This window comes from Peromyscus eremicus, chromosome 1 (genome assembly GCF_949786415.1).
Source record: "Peromyscus eremicus chromosome 1, PerEre_H2_v1, whole genome shotgun sequence".
In the NCBI taxonomy this organism is placed as follows: domain Eukaryota; kingdom Metazoa; phylum Chordata; class Mammalia; order Rodentia; family Cricetidae; genus Peromyscus; species Peromyscus eremicus.
The window spans coordinates 44,060,556-44,085,588 of record NC_081416.1 but is presented as its reverse complement, the minus strand read 5'-3'; the positions used below and the strand labels follow the sequence as shown (position 1 = coordinate 44,085,588).

Below are 25,033 nucleotides of genomic sequence, written 5' to 3'. Positions count from 1 at the left end.
GCATCAATTAGATTCTTTATCAAAGCTGTTACTGAGGGTCCCAAGACAGTAAGTCCCCAAATCCTAGAGGAGAAAATAGTGAAATTGACAAAGAGCAGAACAAAGGAGTTTGAAGGTTGCATTAGCATGACTACAAGCTGTGGAATAATTAATGTAATTTTTATGAAGATGAATATTTATATATCAGGTAAGAGCTATAGAGGAATTTGAGGTTAGATAGCCATTTTCCATATTTGTTCAACCCGCATTAAAGAATAAACAGGTATTTAAACAACTTTCAAATTTAATTACTTTTGTCCTCAGATGTATTTGAACATTTTTCCTTTTGCTCTACAAGACAGTAAACTAAATAAAGGACAGACATACACCTGTGTCAGTCACAGGCCTAGCCCAGAATACTGAGCTCTTTAATACTGGCTAATGCAGTTTAGTCAAGGGACATAGACATAGGCAGGGCTCAGAGGGACCAATAGTGCAGTACTATAAATACTGACCCAGAACAGGTAGTTCCCAGGAGATCTCTCTTAGTGCCATCTGAAGGACTTAAGGTCTTCAGGGATGCAGAGAACCGTAGTGTCCCAGCAACTGGGAAGGCCAGCCCAATATTCTGGTGAATGGAATTAGTACACTTATGAAACATATCTGAAGGAGTTTGCTTGTCCCTTTGGCAATGTGGACACACAGAAAGTGTTTTCATAAGGGACCTGCTGTAGACACTAAATTCACTGTTGCCTTGATCTTGGACTACCCAGCCTCTAAAACTATGTATTAAATTCCTTTTTTTTTGGGTAAATGATCCAGTCTAAGACACATTGTTATAGAAGCTTCAACAGACTATGGCAACTGTATATAAAAAGTGTAAAACATTATGAATGTGAAGACTCTAGGAATTATATTTTCAGTTAATGTTATTATGTATGAGGCTTTTTTTGTTGTTTTTGTTTTGATACTCAGAGACCAAGAAACTACTAGATGGAGCTGTTATCTTGCAAATACATTAAAGGAAAATTTTAGAATCTATATAGAAAAGCAATTCAAGCTTTGGTAATGACACTTCTTTGCTTTAGTAGATTCTGTCTGACATCCTAAGTTATAGATAACTATTTATTATAATATGGTCAAATTCCTGATATGAAGAAATAAAATGCTTCAACCTGGTATGGTCACAGATATTACAGTGTGGGGTTTTTAGTCTAGTACTGAGTTAGTATATTTCCCTTCTAATCTGCAGTCATTGGCTCTGCTGTAGAATATTGTCTCTGGGCAACAGCTGTGCAGGAATGAGAAAGACAGACAGACAGACACACACACACACACACACACACACACACACACACACACGCACACACGCACACACGCACATTGGTTTCTGTACTATACTAACATTTGTAATACCAGAAAAAAAGGTATGACAGATTAAAGAACCAGAGGAAACATATTTCTGTCTACTCTGGTTAAATCCCAAAAGTAAGAGATGAAAACAAAAACGAATAAAATCTATTCCTGTAAGAAAATGGATCTATATCTTCTAGGCTGGTTTCTTTTGCAAAGCCATTGGATTCTGAAGCCACACACCATATACCCGATATGAAACAGTGGTATCTCCTTCTGTCACGTACATTGAGCAGAGAGAACACTTAGCATGAGGCAACCTAGTGAAGAGTTGCTCTAACCCAGATGTCAATAATTCATTTACTGAAATAGGAGTAGAGAGATGAAATGCCAGGAGACTGTGAGACTGTTTCATTTGTAGGGAGGTATTTTCTGTTTTAAGTCAGCAACAATTCAAGCTGCAATGAATTAAGGCAAAGGAGGATCTAAAGACAGGTTTTTGTGGTCTCTTCTTATGATGTCATTTCTTTATCATTAATAAAATAACGTAGATTCAACATATCACCATTTGAGCACTGAAAAAGTGGTGAAGAAAGGAACTGCATACCTGTGCACTACTGAAGAAATTCCCTTTACTTCAAAGCTTTGGCACTAATCACAATCATGTAAGTCTAAGAGAGATGATTCGTGTACGTTTTAGGTTATATTCTCTATTGGTACTGAAAACCCTTGAGCCATTGGTTCCTTAGGAAGTCCTTTCCCAATTCAATCTGTTAATAATCAATATAGATTTCATCATCATAGTCACTCATTTAGTATAGATCTTTTCACAAAGTAAGTCTTAACAAATACTTATTAAAAAATGAATGAACAAATGGAGCCAAGTACTACAGAATTACAAATACACTCCCAAACCAATTGGTCTGATTATACAAGGTATTGTTGCCTAGCATATGCCTCAACTTCCTTATTCTGACTCTTTTAAAAATTGAAATTACCCCCTTAATGATCCTATATCCAATGAATAGCTTCCCTCTCTTGGCAGCTTGTATAGTATTTTCTGCTACCTGTTGAAACTAGACAGCAGGATGGAGGCTTTCATGTTATATCCAACAGGAATCATCTGAGAATCATGTGAGTCATGTGTCCTAAGAGTGCTGTGTGTTCAGCAACAGGAGCTTTCCTCCAACCTCAACCTCTGAGAGATAACCAAAAGCTACCTTAGTAGTCTCTATTGTTTTGAGAGTCAGATGGACTACCATAACCAACCATTCTAAAGGTGGTTTCCCATACCTGGTACTGGGGGTTTGGGTTTTTTTTTTTTGGTAGTCTATGGTTATTGTGGGGAGCACTGTCAACCAAGTGGTATAACTTGCTTTAATATTGGTTATTAGTTATCCAATACAGAGTGGTTGTCACTGAAACCTTAGCTCAACATCAGCAAAACTAGACTTAGCAGGTTGTATGAATATATAACTGCACATACACATATGTATGCATGTACACACACACACACACACCAATAATAATAATAAGAAGAGGCCATTAATTTTAAAGTGTGTGGTGATATGGGAGGGGTTCAGGGAAGGTATTTTGGAGGTGCTAAAGGAAGAAAAGGAAGGGGGCAAGTGATGTAACTCTATTTCAATCAAAAAAAAATTTTTTAAGACTACAAACATTGGCACATATCTGGAACAATGCTGGTATCATCTGTCAAACTCCCATTGAACTCAATGAACCATGGTAAGTTCTTAGAGTACATCAAATTGGGACACATTGGCATGCTCTAGAATGGGCGCAATACCAGTGATTCATAAACAAAAGTCCTAGGAAATGGCCAAGTTTAAAAGAAATTCTCCCAATTCAACCCATTAGCAATCTATATTATTTCACTAGTATATCTAAGCACATAAGTTTAAACAGATAGCCTGTAAATCACTAGTAAAACCAATACTCAATGAACCACATTTTACATATGGACATGTGGTCAGACACACTTACGCTAATGGTCACCATTACTACTCCATTTCAATGCAAAAACTCATCACAGGCATGTTTAGATATAACTAGCTGACAGATCAATTTTAGACATAACTGGCTATAGGGCTCAAGCCATTGGTCTTCTGTTCTCACCCACAGCATATCTGCACATTCACATCCTACAGGAGGACACTTTGGTCATTAACGTGATCTAGACATTTTACATGTTTCCCTCCTCTTTTCTCTCTGCAAACACTGATGTGATAAATGTAGTGAATATTTCACTCAGCTTTGCTGTAACACTTATTTTGATAAACAGTCTCTTTCAACTTGATTGATACATTAGGGACTATGCTGCTGAGCATACATGGAATTGGCACTGTTTATGTGTAATTCTCCCCATGGTATCTAGGTAAATTAAACAAAACAAAAAAATGCATCAGATAAACTGAACAGGTAGGAGCACACAGAGAGCTCTCATCTTAGGACACAATGATACACCAATGGTCACACTGGTGGTACTGCAGTTTCTACATGCTCTCAGGTGACTTCTCTTTAATTTTCCAGTCATGTGTGTGCCTTTACCCTGACCAGGAGGGCACACCTTCCATTCTGCTTAACCCTTGGTCTGCTTTGTATTTTCCCACACTGCTCTGCTTTCTACTCTTGTTTATAACATTTATCTTTATCTTGCATGCAAGCGTGTGAGCAGGAATTGGTATAATTGTGCTTGTAAGAGAAATGAGCACACTTCGGGTTCTTTCCAAGGTAAAGAACCACTTTATTGCAGTTTGATACATTCAATGATAACAAACACAAAACTATTTAATTACATCCCTACTGTGTGTACAGCTTGACAATGACATTTGTGAATGCTACAGACAGCAATTCTGTTATTCCTCTGTGTTTTACAATTCTGTAGAGTGCTGTTTGATTCTTGGGAATGCCTGTGCTACATGATAGCAGAATGGTGTATAGAGAAGTACTAGTAGTGTATTTTCCTTGTTTTAAAGATTATTTTTAGAGAAGTTTTAAAACATGAAAGGACAGAGATCTCTTATATCCCACCACCACCATAAGAGTGCATTTTATGCTTGAGCATCCCTTGGGTATACACCCAAGAGTGTTATCCTTGGGTCTTGAGGTAGATTGGTCCTCAATTTTCTAAGAAGTTGCCATACTGATTTCCAAAGTGGCTGTACAAGTTTGCATTCCCACCAACAGTGGAGGAGTGTTCCCCTTGCTCCACATCCTCTCCAACATAAACTGTCATCTAGACCCTCTGCATATGGGAGACAGCTGTGTAGCTGGGTCTGTTTGAGGGGCCCCTTTGGTAGTATGATCAGGATCTATCCCTGGTACATAAGCTGGCTTTCTGGATCTCATTACCTATGGTGGGACACCTTGCTCACCCTTGATGCGTGGGGGTGGGGCTTGATCCTGCCTCAACTGAATGTTTTGCTGTCCCCCCCCCATAGGAGGACTTACCCTTTTGAGGAAGGGATTGGGGTGGTTCAGGGGAGGAAGGTGGGGGGAGTGGGAGAAGGAATGAGAGGGGGATCTGTGGTTGGTATATAAAATGAATAAAAAACTTTTAAATAAAAAAGTGCATTTAAAATATTGAATGATTCAATTGTGCTAAAATAAATAGATAGATGATAGATAGATGGATGGATAGGTAGGTAGGTAGATAGATAGATAGATAGATAGATAGATAGATAGATAGATAAACAGATCAGCTCATGTTGCCTAAAACTCTAACCCCTTATGTGTAATTCACAAAACATTATAATCTAATAAAGCGTTCTATTGTGCCATGGTGTAAAACCCAATCTGTGACTTCAACTGACCTCAACCAAATATGTTGGGTTTAACAGTAAGTGGACCTTTGGGAATTACACTTTTTTTTTTCCTTCCCCCCTAGCATATTTATCTCAAAACACATGTGCCATGGGCTAATTATCTCAGGGGCTAACATATTCACTTCCATCTTCAAGATTTGGAGATGCTGATCCACCTCCAGCACCCTGTCAGTAGCCACTTTCTTCCTATGTAGGAGATTCTACTTCCTTATTCTGAAACTTTGGTGAAAAGATACCTGCTTCCCTTGCTGTGATTTAAAGATATTTGTCACCAAGAGTTTTGAAGAGAAGACTTCCCTCGGCATAAGCAGAAAGCTGAGCTCTTGATTAGCTACATGCCAGCCCACCCTGAGTCTTACTTGTTCTCATTGCTTGCATCATAACGAGGCATTGGGTCCAAGTCATTCCCGTTCACATCGCAACTTGCCAGAGCATCCTATGACCATGGAGAAGAGATGGGAAACAGACAGTAGTTAGCATTGACCCACAAGTTCATGCATTCTTAAATGCGTTTCTGCAGCAGAGTAATTAGGTTAGCAGATACCCTCATGGTTCACTAGTTTCAGGCACCTTAGGGAGACACTGCTGGCTCAATAATGCTCACTATTGTACTGTCCCTTTAAGGTGAGATAGTCTATGTAGACCAAAGGACTTTCTCGTTCTTACCCAGAGTGACCCAGTCAGTGAACAGATGACTTCAGTTCTACATTTTCTAAGCACTCCCCCAATATTGAGAAGCAGTGAGAATTTTATATATCTATACTTTCCATTCCTTGCTTGATTTCTTGAGCTTGCAATGATCTTTATCATATTTTAATGTCTTTTAGAAGAAAAAAACAATTGATTACATATAATTGACAGGCCAGTTAAGATATTAGATGTTTATTTTGATCAGGTTTCTTGGGATCTGCATTATACAACATTAGTCTTGTTTAATTTCTATTACATAAAAGCCTTCAAATGAGATTCTTACTATTATCCCACAGCTACGAGAACAGCACAAATGATGAACAAAGTTGTCTTAAGCCAAGGTTTAAAATGAGGAAACAGAAGCTCTGAAGCCAGAGTTGGATTTATTTGTTTGTTTTCAAAAATGGTTAGGGAAAAAGCTCCCAAATACCAAAGAGAATTTGCAGGGTCACTTCCACTGTTGAATTTTTTATTCTTGTGCTTAGCCTCTTCCAGGATATTATCAATTCCCCTGTGCTTCATGGTTGTTTCTATGTCCAGTGTTAATACAAGGCAATATTATCTTTACTGAATGCTTACGTTTCTGAAAATAAGTGTTAGCACACAGAATCTGAAATGTTTTGGAGAGTGAAGCACAGCACACGATGCAGATAATGTTAAGTTCTGCTTCCTGCACACCTCGTAGTGGCTGTCAGGGCTAAGAGTGCTTTGAATAAGTGACTCGAAAATAACGCAACAATTTTACTTACAGGAAACAGAGCACCAAACAGACTAATCTGGAGCCTGTCTTGACATGAAACAAACCAGAAGGGAGCCCAAGTCTTTGGTCTGAATAATCTACTGCTTTCTCTGCTTTGATCTGGCCACCAAGAGGGAACTGAGATAACACGGCCATTGATAACTACACAAGCAATCCTAGAGAATGTTCTCTCAGAGTGAAAACATAAAAGAGGCAAGAACTGCCATCATAATTAGGGACCAGCTAATTGCATTTAACGAAGTCCAGTCATCTGCAGCAGGTAGAAGCGCACACACACAGACTTGGCTGGCATGTGATAAGACAAATGCCTCTTCTGGGGCACAGGCAAACTAGAGTTCTGATCTCATCTCATCCAGGATAACTGACTTCAATATCCAGCCTTTAGTTTCTTTATCTGTTTCTAAGGAGACTGAACTGAAGTTCAAGCCTTAAATTCTATGTTGCAAAGAGGCACAAGTTTATTTGAATGCACTTGTTCACAGGGTGAGTTTAGCCACTGATTCATGTTCAAAGGAGAGCTAAATGAACCTTCAGTTTCTTCTTAAAAAAGGGATTGATTGGTGTGTAGTACTGGGAGGCAAAGGAAAAGAAGGTCTCCTTGCAACAGACAAGACTGTTACGGAAAACCACAACGAAGCAAGAATAGTGGAGCCCAGTCGAATGAGTACATCTACAAAATGACTCCTAAAGTTCAGGTAGAAGGAACACTGGGGCAGAAGAGGCAGAAATATTCTAAGAGCCAGAGGAGCAGGGAGTTTACTGTGAGATTGTGTCTCCTAGTAATGTCAGAAGCTACACCCAGAAAGTCTCACCAATATGGCTGCCTAAACATGAGTTGAACAAGGTCAACAACAGATATGCAAAAGTAGACTGGGTAAGTCCATAGGCCTCAACTCTACACAAATAACTACAGGCATCTAAGGACTGCCAAGAGTCTTCCCCAGGGAAAAACACACCAATTGCTTATCCAATACTGAATGGTCAGCCCTGAAAGCATACATACAAGTAACATTACATAGACTGAGAGGGTTGTATTTATATATATTAAGAACATGAATATATGTGTGCGTGTGTGTACACAATATACAGGTTTGTAACAACAATTAATGAAAAAGGAGGCCACAAATTTGAAAGAGAGCAAGAAGGGGTATATGGGAGGGTTTGAGAAAAGAGAGGATAAATGATACAATTATATTATAATCTAAAAAGTTAAAAAAACATTTTGAAAAAAGAAGTAGGGAAGAAAAGGATTGCAGAACAACTGGAGAAAAGTTCTCAGCCTGCTCCTTTCCACAAAGACCTTGCTGCCTGTCTGTCTACCTGAACTGTTGCGAATAGTGGGCGTGGCTGGTAACAGATGGTGTTGGAGGCAGGGTTGCTAATACTTCATGGCTCTCCTTTTGAAGGTCACATCATCAAAGGCACGGGGAAATGGAAGGACGTTATCTTGTGATTCCTATCCTACAGGGGCTCTCCTTTTACAGAAGGGAACAAAGCACAGAACCCGCCATATCTCCTGCTCCGTCTGTCTGTCAGCTGCTCTCCCACTTTCAGACCATCCCAACAGGAGTCCCCTGCTTCCAAGGAGGGAGGACTTCTGGCCACAATGAACACTCACGTAGTTTTGCATCAGATCAGGGTGGGTTCTCTCTATGCCGTCATCCAGGATCGTCACCACGATGTTCTTCCCCGTGTAACCTCTCTTCCAGGCTCCTTCAATATTCATGTCTGACTGGCAGGGATGTGTGTTGTCACTGCAGTGCTAAAGAATGGAAAGGGCATTGCAGGTTACTCCATAGGGAGCAGGCCGGAGAACCACCCACTTACGAAGATAGCATTGGATGAACAGCAATTTGGTCTCCTGCCTATTAGAAGAGAAGGACTTATCCCCTGAGCGGTCACTGGGATGATACAAAAAGAGGTATCTGAGGAAAGAGAGTAAATATAAACTGGTCGGTAGTGGGCACTGATGTGGGTACCATAGGAAGTTTTTAAAAATCTAGTATGTCAACAGAATAAGGGACGTTTTATTGTCACCATGTATTTAATGAGATGTAAATAACCACTGTTGTATTTCATTATAAACCTAAAGAGGGTAACTGAAGAACTCATGTCTTAGGCAGACATCTAGGACCCAATCCAGCTGCAATTGAAACTGACTGGAGCCCCACTTGTACAGCAAGCTAGAGGTGTGCTACCATGAGAAAAACAAAAACAAAAACAAAAACAAAAACAAAAAAAACCTCAAAACAACAGGTTCTCCAAACTTCTTTCACTAAATTAACAATGATGGGCAAATTCATTCAAAGCTACTTTGAGAAGGGTAGGAATACTACAAAGCCAAGACGGGTACTCTACTCAGGAAAATGTATACAGGAGCTTCAAGGGGCGGGCTGAGAACATAACATCTTTGTTCATTATGCACAGAAATTGCATTCTACAAAAGCCACAATGTCCAAACATACTGGAAAAGGAATGGAGCCAGCAGCTTTTTCTGATATAATTTACTAATGTTGGTTCAACCCACGTAATTGTTCCTTTCAAGTCCATCTCTTTGAAATACTCCCGAGGTTGCTGTTTTCCAGGTTCTTAAGGCTCAGAGGAAGCACAAAGGAAGGGATATGTGATTCTACAATGTCATAGCAACACCAGCTACTGCTCGCCACTCACCACTCACTATATATTCTTCCCGCCTCTCACAAATAGCTCCATGCTTAGGAAATGGAAAGGAATGCTATGTTTTCTCTGCCCTAAACATAGTGGAGACCCCACTGCCACTGATGGATTTAACACACATTGTATTGAGCACTCACTGCATGCTCAGTGTGGTTGCAAACAAAATATCTTCGGTATTTATCCTAGAAGAGTGTCACAGAAAGAAGAAAAATGAACAAACAAGATGCCTGAGAATGTTCACTGTGGTTTAAAGGGGTTAGGAGGGAGAAAGAGAGAGCGAGCCATGTGGTGATGAATGCTGAGGGGTCGCATGTACTGCTTTATGGGACCAGTCAGAAAGAGACTTCAGTGTAGCACCTATCTTAAAAGGTCTTATTAATAAAAACAAACCTGGAGCCAGGTATTGGGGTGAACGCTGAAAGATCAGAGAAACAGAACAAGCCATATTCAACCTCACCTTGCCAACTTCTCAGCAGATCTTGTTTCCTCAAACTGGAAGCCTCTGAGTCCTCATCCGAATGGATCTCAGCTGAACTGCTGCTAAAAGCTAAAAGCTTAAAAAGACTCTAGTTCCTGGTCCTCATGCCTTATATACCTTTCTGCTTCCTGCCATCACTTCCTGGGATTAAAGGTGTGTGTCACCATGCCTAGCGGTTTTCAGTGTGGCCTTGAACTCACAGAGATCCAGATGGATCTCTGCCTCCTGAATGCTAGGATTAAAGGCGTGTGCTACCACTGCCTGACCTCTATGTTTAATGTAGTGGCTTTTCTGTTCTCTGACCCCCAGATAAGCTTATTGGGGTGCACAATATATCAACCACACTTTAGTCTCTGAGAAAGTGAAAGGTATGTGACCATATTACTGTTGAGGACAGGATGGAAGAGGGAGGAGTGATGGTCCAAGAAAGAGCCAGGGACTAGTGTCCTGTTCAACGCAGCAATGCTAGGACTATGATAGGGGGAAGAGTAGGGAGAGAAAAGGTGGGGACTGCTGGACAGACTGACACAGAGGACGGTAAGCTAGAAAAGGAGGAAAGGCCACTCTGGGCCCTGGCCATCCACTGTTTACTTCCCTCCTCTACTGAGCAAAACGCCATTCCTTCTCCTCCCTCCAGTTCCCTGAGCACAGCTCTGGAACCACACAGCTTCCTGTGGCTCTCTCCTTTTTCTTTCCCAGGAACTCAGCCTAACTGACCTACGGACTTAAGTCTATCATAAGATTTCATGAACACTGTTTAATCAATATACTCAGAATGAATGAGCAGCCTCAATTTTGTTTCCAGTTAAAATTGTTATTATGCTTCCTGCTTTGACCTCTTCAGCAAAATCCAGCCAGTTACTTGCTTGGCTAAAAGAAACCAATAGCAAAAAGAAGTCATGTAGATTGCTAAAATCCCTACTTTTCCAATTGTCCCATTCTGGCCAAGCACATGGGCCTCTCCTCACCAAATATTTTAATACAAAGCAATCTTACTCCCTTTTATTTCTTTTCCAAAACCTGCTGTGAGCACCTGTGGTACCCATTGTGACTGGGAGTAATGTTAATGTGGCTGAGGGGTGGGTTGAAGGAAGGAAATGCACAGGAAATGGGCAAGCCGCAAATGGAATAAGCATCCTAGAGTGGAGGGATGCAGCCTGAAGTTGTAATTATGAAAACTGAAGAACAGCAGCCGTCAATGGAAAACATGTGTTGTGGTGTGAGCCATAGCCTTTTGGACCATTTCCACCTCTGCTTCTGCTGAATCTAACTTTGATCATTTGAAGCACTCTGGAACTACCTATTGTATCCCTTACATCAACCACCACAGAATCACTGGTGGTAGTTGGGAACTGTGCAACTGACGTATTCTGACTGATATGGAATGTAGCCCAAATATCAAAGACGAAATGATATGAATAATAAAAAATATGATGAGGATGAATGAGTTAATAAAAGCCTAGATTATTTCTTGCAGACAAGTAATAAGTCAGAGGCCACTTGAGGGATCTACTGTGAACAAGATGTAGAACCCTGGGTCCTCAAAGAGAACCCTTGATTTTTAAAATATTTCAGTTTGTCTAGGTTTCCAAACATGCTACTTACTAACATAGTTGTTTCATATACCTGAGATATTCAGAGAAAAGAAGATAGAAATTACTGCTGTCATCCAGCAATTAAATGAGAATGACCTCACCATTTCCTGAAGACTCTAGTGAAAGTGGTCCTTATACTGGCCTACATCTCCTTGCTAGGTCCACGTTAAAACAGCACTCAAGGATAAAAGCACATATACTAGCCATGGTTCCCAAATTTGTAGTCAAACCCATTGAGAGCTCTGTTGGGACAAAAGCCTAGTATACAGAATGGTGTCAACACACATGTGTCCATAGCCTGGAGCTCACCAAGGGACCAATGGACATTTTAGCATATTAGAACTGGAGAAATCATGTAAGGACACAGCTTAATTATTTACAGCCATGTATGTACCTTCACTCTAAAAGATGCTATTCCATTGGTGTCTGTGCATAGGTGACTAAGTTCCTAGAAACAAGACTGAACATATGAAATGGAAACAAGCTCTTGTGTCGTCATAAATATATTGCAGGGTTTGCTTAAGGCAGCTTATATCCCAAATAAACTACCCCAAATATACATTTGTTATGTCTTCATCATCCTTTTATTCAGGGAAATGGAAGAGGAAACATATTCTTTTTAAATTTCTCTAATTTCTGAGAGTTCCTATGGTAGTTTGAATAAGAATGGCCCTCATGGGCTCATACATTTGAATGCTTTGTCATCAGGGAGTGGCACTATTTGAGAAGGATTAGGAGGTGTGGCCTTGTTGGAGGAAGTGTGCAATTGGGTTAGGAACTGAGGTTTCAAAAGCCCATGCCAGTCCCCTGTCCCCCACCTATGGATCAGGAGGTAGCTCTCAGCTACTGCTCTAGCACCTCCTTGCATGTTGCCATGTTCCCCACAATGATTATAATAAATTAAACCTCTGAAACAGTAAGCATGTCCCCAATTAAACACTTTCTCTTATAATAGTTGCCTTGCTCTTGGCATTTCTTCCCAGTAATAGAAAAATAACTAACAGCCACCCCTCCCCTGCCATGAACTGCCATTTTTTTTTTCTGTCCTTAAGAGTAGGCAGTGGGGATGAGACCCATCCCTAGTGTATGAGCTGGCTTTCTGGAGCCCAGTGCCTATGGTGAGATACTACAGGGAGGAGGGGCTTGGACCTGCCTTAACTGAGCGTGCCAGGCTCTGCTGATTCCCCATTGGAGACCTTGCCTTGGAAGAGGCAGGAATGGGGGGTGGGTTGGGGGGAGGACTGGGGGGTGGGAGGAGGGAGGACGGGGGAATCTGTGGTTGGCATGTAAAATGAATAGAAAATCTCTTAATAAAAAAAAGAGGGAAAAAAAGAGTAGAACCTAGGGCCATGTACATGCTAGGCAAGCACCCAACTATTGAGCTACATCTTCAACCCTTGAACTGCTGTTACATGTTGTCAATAATCTGCTGACACTGAGAATAACAACTGTTCAAAATAACCATTGATGAGGTCGTTGTTCATTATCAACAGTAGCACATAAGCCTGCAATTCTGACTATATAATATTTATAATTAAATAGAATTAAATATACAAAAATATGTACGGGAGACATATTAAGAAACTGTTCTCTTTGGTTTTTCTATTGCTAAGACAAACACCATGACCAAAAGCAACTTGGGGAGGAAAGGGTTTGTCTGTCATAAACATCACTAAGGTAAGTCAGGGCAGTAACTGAAAGTAGGAACCTCAGGCAGAAACTGAAGCAGAGAACTTGGAGAAACATTTCTTATTGGCTTGCTCCCCATGGCTTGCTCAGTTTGCTTTCTGAGTATAACCCCAGAACCACCTGCACAGGAGTGACACCTCCCTCCGTGGACTAGGCCATCTCACATCAATCATTAGTCAAGAAAATTCTTCCATACTCTTGCCTACTGATGGAGTAGGGTAATCTGATGGAGGCATTTTCTTAGGTGAGATTCCCTCTTCCCAGATAATTCTAGCTTATATCAAATTGATAAAAAACTAACCAGCATAGAAATAGTCAGCTCAGAAAAGTATATGAATACTTGAAGTTCTTTGAAAATTTAGAACTTAAGAGTTATAACAAATCAAACAGGAATAGAATTGATATTCCTCCAAGTGAAAACTGTAACTACTAGTCCTACTACTAATGTCCTTTCCCTAGCCAACTACTGTACTAATTTCTTCATGTGAATAGCAATATGAAATTACCCAAGGAAGTCTACTGTGTTTCAATACCATCAAACTCAGCAATAGTAGCTAAGAACATCTGTTAAAAAGGGAACCAGGTAGACAGAATTTGAGTTCTGTCTGCTTCTTTCTGGCCAAATGATTTGTCAAGTTGCTTAAATTATTAAAACTGTCTTTGCTATTTGAACACAAACGGTAGCCATAGGTATCAGAGATGATAAAAACACCACAATACTGTTACAATGATCTGTTGATGACTATACTCTTCATGACAGGACATTCATATAATTCCTCAGTGTTCCCAAATGTTTAGAGAAGGAAAACTTAGCTTAAAAGATGTCAAGGACAAGCAGTTTATTGTAAGCCAATGAAAGGATTTTCTTCTCTTTCTGGGAGTCAGGTTAGGCAACCCAGAATGGGCAGTGGATGACTGGTGGGGACAGCTGAGAAGACTGAATGAGCGTTTCACATGTGCAGTCTTGATGATGGGTGGGTGTTGGAGACAGGCATGAGTTGAACAAAGAGGGGTTCAAACCCCTACTGGGACATCAGCAAGACAATTTTTCTTCCCCTGAATCATTAACACTTCTTCACTCTGCACCAGTATTCCAACCTTGCTAAAATTATAGCTCCCATCTGTTATAATTTAGTTTTGACAAAGGTTCATTACAGGAATTGCAAATCTTCAGTACAATTCCAGATAACACCAAGGAAACATCAAAGAAAACACAGAATTAGGGAGAAGGCTATAGTATACCAGATATGCCTAAAAATTATAAAGGTATAGAACAAAGGCTTCATTACAAATGACTTAGAAATCTCTGGGAAGATGAAACATGAACATTTAGAATAAACAGAGTAGAACTAGCTCTTAAACCCTAACATAAGGGAAGATCAAGGAGTCAAGTCAGGTTGCCAAAGGACAGAGAGGTCTAGACAACAGGACACTTCCCATCATCACCTTTCCAAACCTAACCATTTCGAATTAGAATTTTCCAGTCTTAAAAGTACTTAAGAAAACCTCTAATCAACACAATGCACTAACAACCACCTCTGTGTCCCTTGAGGATCTTTGTATGTCTCATATTTGAGAGATCTTTGTATGTCCCACAGTGGTGTTTGTGGAGTTGCTTTCAACTACATTACCTGGTCTTGATATAAAAGAGTAGCCAACACTCCTAAAACTTAGTATCTATCTCTCTGTGGCACTGAAGACAAATTAAACATTTATACACACAGAGATCTCTACTCAACAGTTCAGACCATTCTCAAATATCACCAGTCTGAAAACAAAGGAGTCAGGTTTTAGAAGTCTGGATCTATCTTAACCCATGGTCTCCTCTGCTGCCATTCCTCCTTCTCAGTTACCACATGTGAGTCACTACAGTAGCTTTGGCGTGATTCCAATACTCAAGTCCTTGAGGCTTAGTCTATGTCTCAGACAATGAAGCAGTTACAAAACACAAGCAAAGCCTTAAAACTGGGGAAAGACATGAACCCTAGTCACGGGAGAGCATGGGAAAGTTGAGAGCACTTCTAGAGAAGTGACATGGAAGCTCGCACAGCAGCTGACTCACCAAAAAGCAGGTGGAGGCTGAGGAAGATCGGTAGAGCTTTGTAAATACATGTAATTATCAGAGATGCTGAATGTTTCTGTTCTAAAAATAACCCAGGCTTTGGGAGGACAAAGTTGAAAGGAGCAAGATGGGAAATAAGAAAAATGAAAAGATGTGAGACTGAAGAATACTCAGAGAATACTCATTCCATAAAATAGGTTGCCAGTCTGAAGGAAGGAAGCCAGTTCAAAAAGACAGGAGAAAATTTATGTAGCAGATTGATGCAGGTCACTAGCAGAGGTGGCCTTACAAGTGTGGAGGCTGGACCATGGATGAACCACATTTGTCAAATAAAGTAATTTTAAAAAGAACTCAAAGATCACTGTACACTCAGCAGAACATGCACTTCAGGTATAGTCAGTGGTTTCCTGATCAGCCATCCAATGTTTATGTCAGTGATTTCTGTTTACACATGTGTTTTATCTTCCAAATGATTTATACCTCAACTATAATGGAGGCTATTTAATGCTTGTATAATCTCTAGACTTCTCAGTAAAAATACTCAATAAGCCATGGGTTGACTTTATTTACGGGGTATGATTATTAACTGGTATTTTGTTGTTTCAGTCTGACTAGGTCAACAGATGCCTGGATAGCTGGTAACTATTACTGACTAATGTGTCTGTGAGGATGATCCCATAAAAGATTAGCATTTGCATAGATATACTGCATTAGAGAACACTGCCCTCAGCAATACAGTGGGCCACCATCCAACACACTGAGGGTTCCAGAAGAATAAACATCACAGGAAGGGTAAAATTATTTTCTGATTGAATTGGAACATCTATCTTTTCCCGCCTTTGACATGGGTGTTTGATTCTTGGGCCATCAGACACAGGCTTGGAATCCTGAACTCAGAACTCATGGTTCTCAGGCCTTCAGACTAAATAAAATGATGCCACTGGCTTTTCTAGGCTTCAAGCCTCTAGACAGCAAATCATGAACCTTTCAGGCTCCTTGACCATGTGAGCCAATCCCTCACAATAGCTTCTTTTCCCCATTTTATATATTCTATTTCTTATTGCTTTTATTTCTTTGGAGGAGACTGATTCATGCCAAAAGGCTATTAAAATAGAAAGTAGAAACCAATTGTAAAATTCAGAGTAAGACACAGTGGCACTTGCCTGTAGTTCCAGCACAAGGGGACAGAGACAGGATGATCAGGAATTTCAAGCTAACATATGGAATTTGAGGCCATTCCTGGTTATATGAAACCTGGCCTCAAAAGAAGGAGGAGAGAAGGAGAAGATAGATGACAGTAAACACGTATGATGGAAGTAATTAACAGAAGAGACACAATATGCCTAGAATTCATCTTTTGTACATTGGCTCAAATAAGGCACTGCTTACTAAACTTTGTAATGAAAAGATTCACGGGGCCCCAGGAGATGTGTGGGGACTGAAGCTTTCATAGGGAATTATAGAAAACAGATGTTGATTATTCTACTGTGTACCTAAGAACATTCAACACTCCTAGTGACAAGATCTGACACAGTGGCAGGTGAGCTGTTGTCCCCTCCAGGTCTTCATTCTGTCAGGAGAACAGTTCAGAAGCGCAGAATCATGGTTTCTTTAGAACAATATATGGCATGGAGGTACCAGACATTCTCGATACTGCTCTGGTTTTTGGTACTGTCTTCCCTTCTAGGTCATGTATCAAGTTCTGAGTTGAAGAGAAACTTAGTTTTACCACACGACTTTCTTCCTGGGAAATTCTAAATCATGAACCAGATCTTAATATTCCACTCTCTTGCCAAATAGTACAATTAGTAAATTAGCAAATTGCTTATTTGGGGATGATCTCAATTAAAATGTTTTCCTTAGGAGCCTATAAGACAAGAAACAAATCCCATGCTGGTACTTTAAACATGATTCTCTGAAGCAGTAAAATTGCATTATTTAATAATAATGGGAACATTAGCATGAAGTAACCTCGTTTTTTTTTCTAAAATGTAATTTCTTTGTTTATGTTGTTTACAAAATTATGCTTATAAACTTTACTCTTTCTGTCTCTCTTATGAATGACTCCACGGAGAAACTCATTTTTATTTTATTTACTCCTTTTATTCATTAGAGGTTCAGAAGTCCTGCCAACAGACCTGGAGGGCATTTCCCCATCTCTAAATCACAGTATGATTTTTTTATTTAAAAAAGTTTTTATTCATTTTACATACCAACCACAGATTCCCCTCTCATCCCTCCTCCTGCTCCCCCCACTCCCATCTTCCCCCACCGTGATCCACCCCCTCCCATCCCCTCCTCCAAAAGGGTAAGTCCTCCCAAGGCAGGAGAGCAAAGCCTGGTACATTCAGTTGAGACAGGACCAAGCCCTCCCCGCCGCCCCCCCCCCCTTCATCAAGGGTGAGCAAGGTATCTGACCACAGGTAATGGGATCCAGAAAGCCAGCTCATGCACCAGGGATAGATCCTGATCCCACTGCCAGGGGCCCCTCAAACAGACCCAGCTACACAACTATCTCCCACATGCAAAGGGTCTAGTCCAGTTCCATGCATGTAGTTCTAAAGCTGTTGGTCTAAAGTTCGGGAGTTCCTATGAACTTGGTTCAGTTGTCTCTGTAGACTTCCCCATCATGATCTTGATTCCCTTTGCTCATATAATCCCTCTTCTCTCTCTTTGACTGGGCTCCCAGAGCTCAGCCTGGTGCTTGGTTGTGAATCTCTGAATCTGCTTCCATAAGTTACTGGATGAATGCTCTATGATGGCAATTAGGGTATTCACCAATCTGATTACCAGGGTAGGCCAGCTCAGGTACCCTCTCCACTACTGCTAGTAGTTAACAGGCTAGCTGTTCTGCTATTATTATAAATTCAGGGTCACAAAATTTTTTTTAAGTGATGCAAAACACTTGTCCTAGAATTTCTGACACTTGAAGTTGAAGAGAAAAATGTGGCTATCATTTGCAAATATCTAAATATACTTTATCGACATAGCATCTCTATATTAGCTCATGAGTCAATATTTTTATGGAATATAAAGGCCCAGATAGTCATTTTTCAAATGAGCAAACAATCATTTTCAACTGACGAAATACGCTTACATGCTATCCTCCCAAGCCTTCAACCATTCAGGTTTTGACAACATGGCTGTTAGCTCTTGGATGTATGCATGTATGTATGTGTGGGTAAATGTATAGGAAAAGACAGAGAGACAAACAAACAGAAAAATACATGAAGATTTACCTTTCAATTTCTTTCAAATTCTTACTGAAGGCTTCACATCTTTCCCAGACCCTGTGAACCTGCTAAGTGAACTGCTCAAACTAAAAGCGTTTAATAGATTAGATATTTCAACATACATATTAGTAAAAACTGAGTCACGGAGATGGTACCTACAGGGAAAGCAGGCAGGGGACAGGCAAGGAAGAGAGGAGAAAACGCACCTAACAGTAGAGTTGCATGTACGTAGTGATGCTTATGTGAAATCCCTATGCTTCCAAAGAACAAGCACCACCTAAGCTATCCAAAAGGAACACAAACAGCCTGATTTAACTGAACACACAAAGGATAAAAATTTTGGTGCAAAACATGAATAGTGTTTCTGATCATTCATAAAATGGCATTCAAGGGCTGAGGTGACAGACAGTTCTGCTGGTAAAGCATTTGCTGTGCAAGCATGAAAGTCTGATCCTAAGAACTCATGCAAAGAGATCAGGCATGGTGGTAGCTACTTGCTGTCCTAGCACTGGGGAGTCAGAAACAGGTGGATCCTTGGGGTTTTCTGGTCAGTTAGCCTGGTCTAGATGAAGAATGACTCCAGGTCTCTATGCATGGGCACAAATCCTGACTCCTCCTCTCTGCTTCCTGCCTCTGGATTAGAACGTCAAGCTCTCAACTACTGCTCCAGCACCATGTCTGTCTGCTTCCCACCACGATGATCATGGACAAACCCTCTAAAACAGTAAGAAAGCCTCCATTAAAGACTTTTTTTTAAGAGTTGCCTTGGTCATGGTGTCTCTTCACATCAAATAAAATAGTAACTAAGTCAAAGCCTTTCCAGGCTTTTTAGAAATTTGCCATTCTCTAGGTGTGTGTGATTATAAACTCAATTTTCTGAGTATTCTGAAGGTCTGAGGAATTTTCACCATGACCTCAAATATGCTATTACTTTATATACATTAATTTCTGCAAGAAAACTGCAAAAAATCACTATATAGAAGCTCTGGAAATGGGATAATATAATCAATGTGTCAATATTACTATTTAAAAATATCTATGCAATTAAAAACTTTATGTGTATGGGTGTGTGCCTGTGTTTATTTATCTTTGCATATGCATGCAAGTATCAATGGAGGCTAGAAGGCATGGGATCCTTTGCAACTGGGATACAGATGGTTATAAGCTGTGTGATGTGGTCCTGGGAACTAAACCTAGGTCCCATGCAGGAACAGTGAGTGCTTTTAACTAGGGGCATCTCTCTAGTCCCAAACTTCCTGTTTTGTTTTTACTCAAGTAATTATATCAGAATAGGAATGGTGATCAACCAAAACCCTTTTGAGCCATAACTACTTGCTAAAAATCATGAATTCAACTTTGTTATCCACCAATACACTTGACCACTTGACTTCCCTAATTCTTTTTTTCTTTTTATTTTTTTAGTTCTAGTAAAACCAATTCTTCAGGTTTAACGAGTCCTTTTGTTTTCATGGGATCAAAAAATAGGTATAGCACATCATGATCTTTGGTGTGTTGTTTACCAAGGGGACATTGTTAGGACCAACAGTCAAAATTCACCCTGTCAACTCCTTTTTCCTACACCATGGAAACCCTGACTCCAAAATACAGATCTGTAAACACTGCTTTTTTGTTTTCGTTCACAGTGGCATGGGTTGAGTAGGCCCAGTGCTGTGACTCTCACTTAGGACCGCCCATGAAGTTACAGATAAATGTCAGCTGGGGTGACACACCTCTGATGGTGTGAGTGACATTTAAACTAGTAGTTTTCAGTCATACAAACACTTGGAGAATTTCCTACACTATGTGTATGGTTCTATTATTAACATGTGCTCATTACAGATGAGCTCCCTATAGGGCCTTCTGAAGGATATACAGATACTCCTCCATCTATAACAGGATTTCATATAAATTACCTTAATAAACTGAAAATTATCATTTATTAAAGAGGTGCTGATTATATCTGACCTACCAGACAACATAGTTTAACAACACATAGTAAATTGGTTGCTGGCTCTTGTGACCACATGGTCTCTGTAGTTCAATGTATTCTAGAAAGCATCCTATTGAGTACTACTGTCCCAACACTGGTTGAGGAACGGTGTTGTGTGAGGAGAATTCTGAGTGCTTGTGAGAATATTCCAAGAAAACAAGACAAGAGTCTTGTGACCTCATTATCTACAAAAACAAGGAGTTGTTCTTGGACTGGGTTTTCTTGCTACACTCATGTGTAGTGGATAGGTGTGAGTTTCCCTCAGATTACTAGTTATTGCTTGCTTTTCAATTAATTAGGGTTTTTCATTTACATGTTTAAACTATCCTTTATATGTCTCTAAGGAAAAAACGTGTAGCTTGTCCTTGTGGTTGTATATACCCTGAACTCGTGAGAACTTAATTCATGTGACCTTTCTTTCTTTCTTTTTTTCTTTTTTTGGTTTTTTTAGAGACAGGGTTTCTCTGTATAGTTTTCCTGGATCTTGCTCTATAGACCAAGCTGGCCTCCAACTCACAGAGATCTGCCTGGCTCTGCCTCCCAAGTGCTGGGATTAATAGTGTGTGCCACCACTGCCCGGTCCCATGTGACCTTTCTTAACCCTCAGAGTATAAATTGTCTGAGGCTCTGAATAAAATTGGCTATTGCATGAGACTTTAGTCCATCTCGTTTATCGGATCCATTCTCCCAGGTCCCACTGCCTCTAGAGCAGTGACTATTATCCCAGGAAACCACAGAATTCAAAATCAGAGGTCTCACTTCTATTGAATGCATATTGTCTTGTTTGTACCAATGAAGTCAATCAATGTAAAGCTGGGAATCATAAGTTCACTTATCAAATAATTCTTTTATCCCATAATCACTAGGGGAATGGAAGCTCCGTGAAAGTCTATATCTTGTAACTGCCAAATATTTAATTGCTCATGTGTGTGCATGTTTGTGTTTTATTTTTCAGCCAAGACTTAATGAGGAGTTTATAAGAGGTAATGAAAACACACAAGGTCTAGCCTTCGCAAATTTTATGCTCAAAGTAGAGTATACTAATAATAAATAAGTAGATAAATGAAATATATAATTAGAGATTGTAGTAATAGCTACGAATGAAAAAGCAGTCTTGGAAAGCATTGAGGAAAGTGTCATTAAATTTATAGAGTTCTTTACAATTTTGTTCTTATTATGTTTACCTGTATTCAATGATCACAGACATTCCAATTTGAATAGTGGTTTTTATAGACATTAGGCAATAAATCCCAGCCTGGATGGGGGTAGTTGAAGCAAAATTGAGGTTCCAGACCTCTTCCTATTTAAGATATCACAGACACATTTCCAAGTGTCAAATTAAAATTTAAAATTAAGAAATTTCTTAGGACATAAAGCTCTGAGAAATAAAGAGGGTACCATGCACTGTTATTGCTGAGACAGAGCCGCCCCAAACCAAATCTACTATGGGCAAAGTGAGAACCAGCACAGCCTGACAGAAAGCAAAATCGATTCAGACAGCTACTAAAAGGCCACTCCAATATTGCTCCTTCTAGACCGAGCTAAAATAATTGCTTGAAACTCCCTGACATCTTTGCTTTCACTGTCCACCTGCAGATGTAAGCTGGGAGAAAAATCTACGAAGTCCAATGCCAGGAAAATGAAACATTTTGCTTAGAGAGGCCAATAATATGTCTAGGACGATGTCTGTAATGGCATGAAGCAAAGGCTTCAGAAAAGATTAGATTTCATAATGTGTCTGCTTATCTTATACTCAATAAAGGACTCTAGAGGAAAGATGGCCTCTCACACCTACTGAGATTCTCTCCAGATCCTGCAGTGAATTGAGCAAGAAAATGCAGTCATCATTTACCCCACACCACTGAGCATAATTGTAAAAGATTTTCTTATTAATAAAAAAAGTCGAATCCTTCCAAGAATAAAGCCAAGCAGCTTGCTGTAATAGCTACTGGCAGAATGGCTTCTATTACAGAAAATTATTCCAGAAAAGTTGCAAATGTAGTGACTATCTTCCTCTGTAGGGCAAGGATGCTTAACTTTCTCTCCAGGAACCCTAACTCTTATAGGAGCAAACCTGGGGTAAAATGAAGTGCTGTTCCTGTACCACAGAGTTTGGCCCCATTCTCTATTGAAAGGAATCATGTTAACAGAATTACATTCATCAGGAGGTAACAGCTGCTCACGGCTCCACTCACCTAAACGCACACATACTTTAGGGGTGGTTTCCCAAGCATCTGTTATCTTTTCTACCTATTCAGTTAGCAGACTCTCCATGGGAACTAATCTAAGCACTGCACAGTAAACATGGCTGACATCATCCTGATGTCTGACAGCTGTGTGTCCACTTCTGACTTAGCAGCAAGTTTTCCCAAAAGCAAAAACGGGCAATGACGGATTGAAGCATGTGGGGTTTCGGGCACCCAACTGGCTGCTCATTTGATCTAGTAGAAAAAAAATGTGCCCCCTTTTCATTTTATTCCACTAAGCCTAGCTTTCAAGAGAAAGGAAGAAGGGGAACAGTATGTTTACAACACAGGGATGCACTCCAAAGACTGTTAGGAAAAACAACAAACAAGAAAATTTCCTTTCAAGGGGTGGGTTTAGCCAGTAGATTCTTGAAATTAGAAAGCGGTTTGTATTAATTTCAAGTGTTTTAAGCTGCAAGGAAAAGAAAATTCATAGTCAGAAACAGTATTGAACTATTACTCAGCAAACCTGGAAGATTTCGAGTGATTGCTATCACTAAGGAAGATTTCTCAGCCACCACTTTTAGCTTGTGGCCCTTTATTCTCTGAGCATGTCTCCTTGTTTCAAGATACTTGCCACAGTGTCTCATATTATTTTCCTCACCAAAGGAAAGGAGGTAGAAGAGGTTTTCTCTCACAAGAGAAAAAAGCCCAACAAACGGATGTTGCTTGGCTGAGCTGGTCACTCTCTCTGTTTAGTTGGTCAGGTGCACAAGTCCCATGACTGACTTAGTCCAGTCCATTCAGTTTGTCCCCAAGGGCTGAGGCAAGGTTTGCTTTCTCTGAGACCAGCTGCACACCAATAACCAAAGGTTTTGAGCAAGGGACAATGAAGTATGGCTACCAGGAAGAAAAAAAAGAAAACAACCCATGACTCATGGTATTATACATTAGCTCTTATTAATCATTCCATGTGCCATCTAAACAGCCTTAATCACATTTGGTAGGCTATATGTAGGTAGGACTTTCTTTTATATATCTACTTCATATTGTGCGGCAGAGCTTAAGGAAGATGACTTTTTTTTTCAAGTTTAGGTTTTGAAAAATCAAACATAAAGAACATTATTATTATGCTCGGTGTCAGCTTATACAGCTCAGAAAATAAACGTTCTTATTTAACTTGGATTGAGATGACGTGAAATTGAAATGAACTTTCTGTTAGTTTATTCTCACTTGTCACTAGGGAACAATTCACATCGTGACCATCCAATTTGTCACTAAATTAGCATTTCTACTTCCACAAATATTTTGCCTGCTTGTCCTAGGTATTATAGTAGGTACCAGGCAAAATGAAGAATAGTATTTCAATGCATTTTTCTTTACTAGAATGACATACCTAAGGACAGCTATGGGTTTTTTTTGCAATATTTTATCATTTAAAACTATAATAATTTCATTTCCTTATTCTTTTTCCTACCTCTAACCCCTCCCATGCATGCTTTTGCTGTCTCTCATCTTCGCCTCCTTTCTTTTTACTGTTATTACACAAACACACACACACACACACACCACACACACATGCCCCCACCCCCCATCTTATGTGTCTGGGTGTTTTGCCCGACTAAGTCTGTGGACCACATGTGTGCAGTGCCCTCAGAGGTCAGAAGAGAACATTGGATTCCATAGAACTCGAGTGATAGATGGCTGAGAGACCCATGTGGAAGTGCTAGGAACCAAATCTAGTATTCTGGAAGAGCAGCCTTAGCCATCTTTCCAGTCAACCCCACCTTATTTGTTAAAAGAAGACCGGATTAGTCTCACAGGCTGAAAGTGCACAGAGCACATAGAGATGGTGGTGAGGACTCCATTTTAGACAGCCAGAATATACATGGGCACAATAGAACACATCTAAGGACAGGAAGCCAGGAAAGCCGTGGTCCTACAATCCCTTCCAAGGGCCTGTCCCCATTGACCTAAGGATTTCCCAATAGGGGCACTAACAGCTTAAGAAAAAAAAAGTACACAATTATGCATCTAATATCCCTGTCTGAACAAATATAAAGAGAATCAAACTACTGTAGCTGATAAGGATTCTGCTAGAAAATGTACAATTAATAAAAATGCCGACACTATACCTGAACCCCAGTGCAATACATGGAAATTAAATTTGCAGATATGGTACTTCAGCTCAAGGGGAAAATGTAAATAAATATATAGACTAGAAAAAAAAACCTAGAAAGACATGAAACTAGAGTTGACTAAACCTTGGTAATAAACTGACAACTAGATTATGCTTGAAATAAACACTAAATTATAAAGTGTCCAAGAGAGAATGGATTCAGCTGGATGAATAATCAGGAGCATGGAGGAATGGCATGACCATAACAAAATTCAACTAATGTAACAGGGCATGCAAAGGAAGTGACTGAGAAAATGGGGGTTAGAGATCACACATGCTCATGCGTATACCTGTGCCTAATTTTAAACAATATACTGAAAG

At 39.9% G+C, this 25,033-nt stretch overlaps 1 protein-coding gene across 3 annotated transcripts in view; it reads right to left on the bottom strand.

Annotated features, from left to right (window-relative positions):
- Pcsk5 (proprotein convertase subtilisin/kexin type 5) overlaps window positions 1–25,033 on the bottom strand; it is a 434,973-nt gene that overhangs the window by 292,724 nt on the left and 117,216 nt on the right. For all 3 annotated transcript variants that reach the window (XM_059259884.1, XM_059259894.1, XM_059259903.1), the window contains exons 4-5: window positions 8,243–8,386; window positions 5,534–5,610 (exon numbers count right to left, since the gene is read on the bottom strand). In XM_059259884.1, coding sequence (XP_059115867.1) covers window positions 5,534–5,610; window positions 8,243–8,386 — 221 coding nt within the window. The remainder of the gene's footprint in view (window positions 1–5,533; window positions 5,611–8,242; window positions 8,387–25,033) is intronic.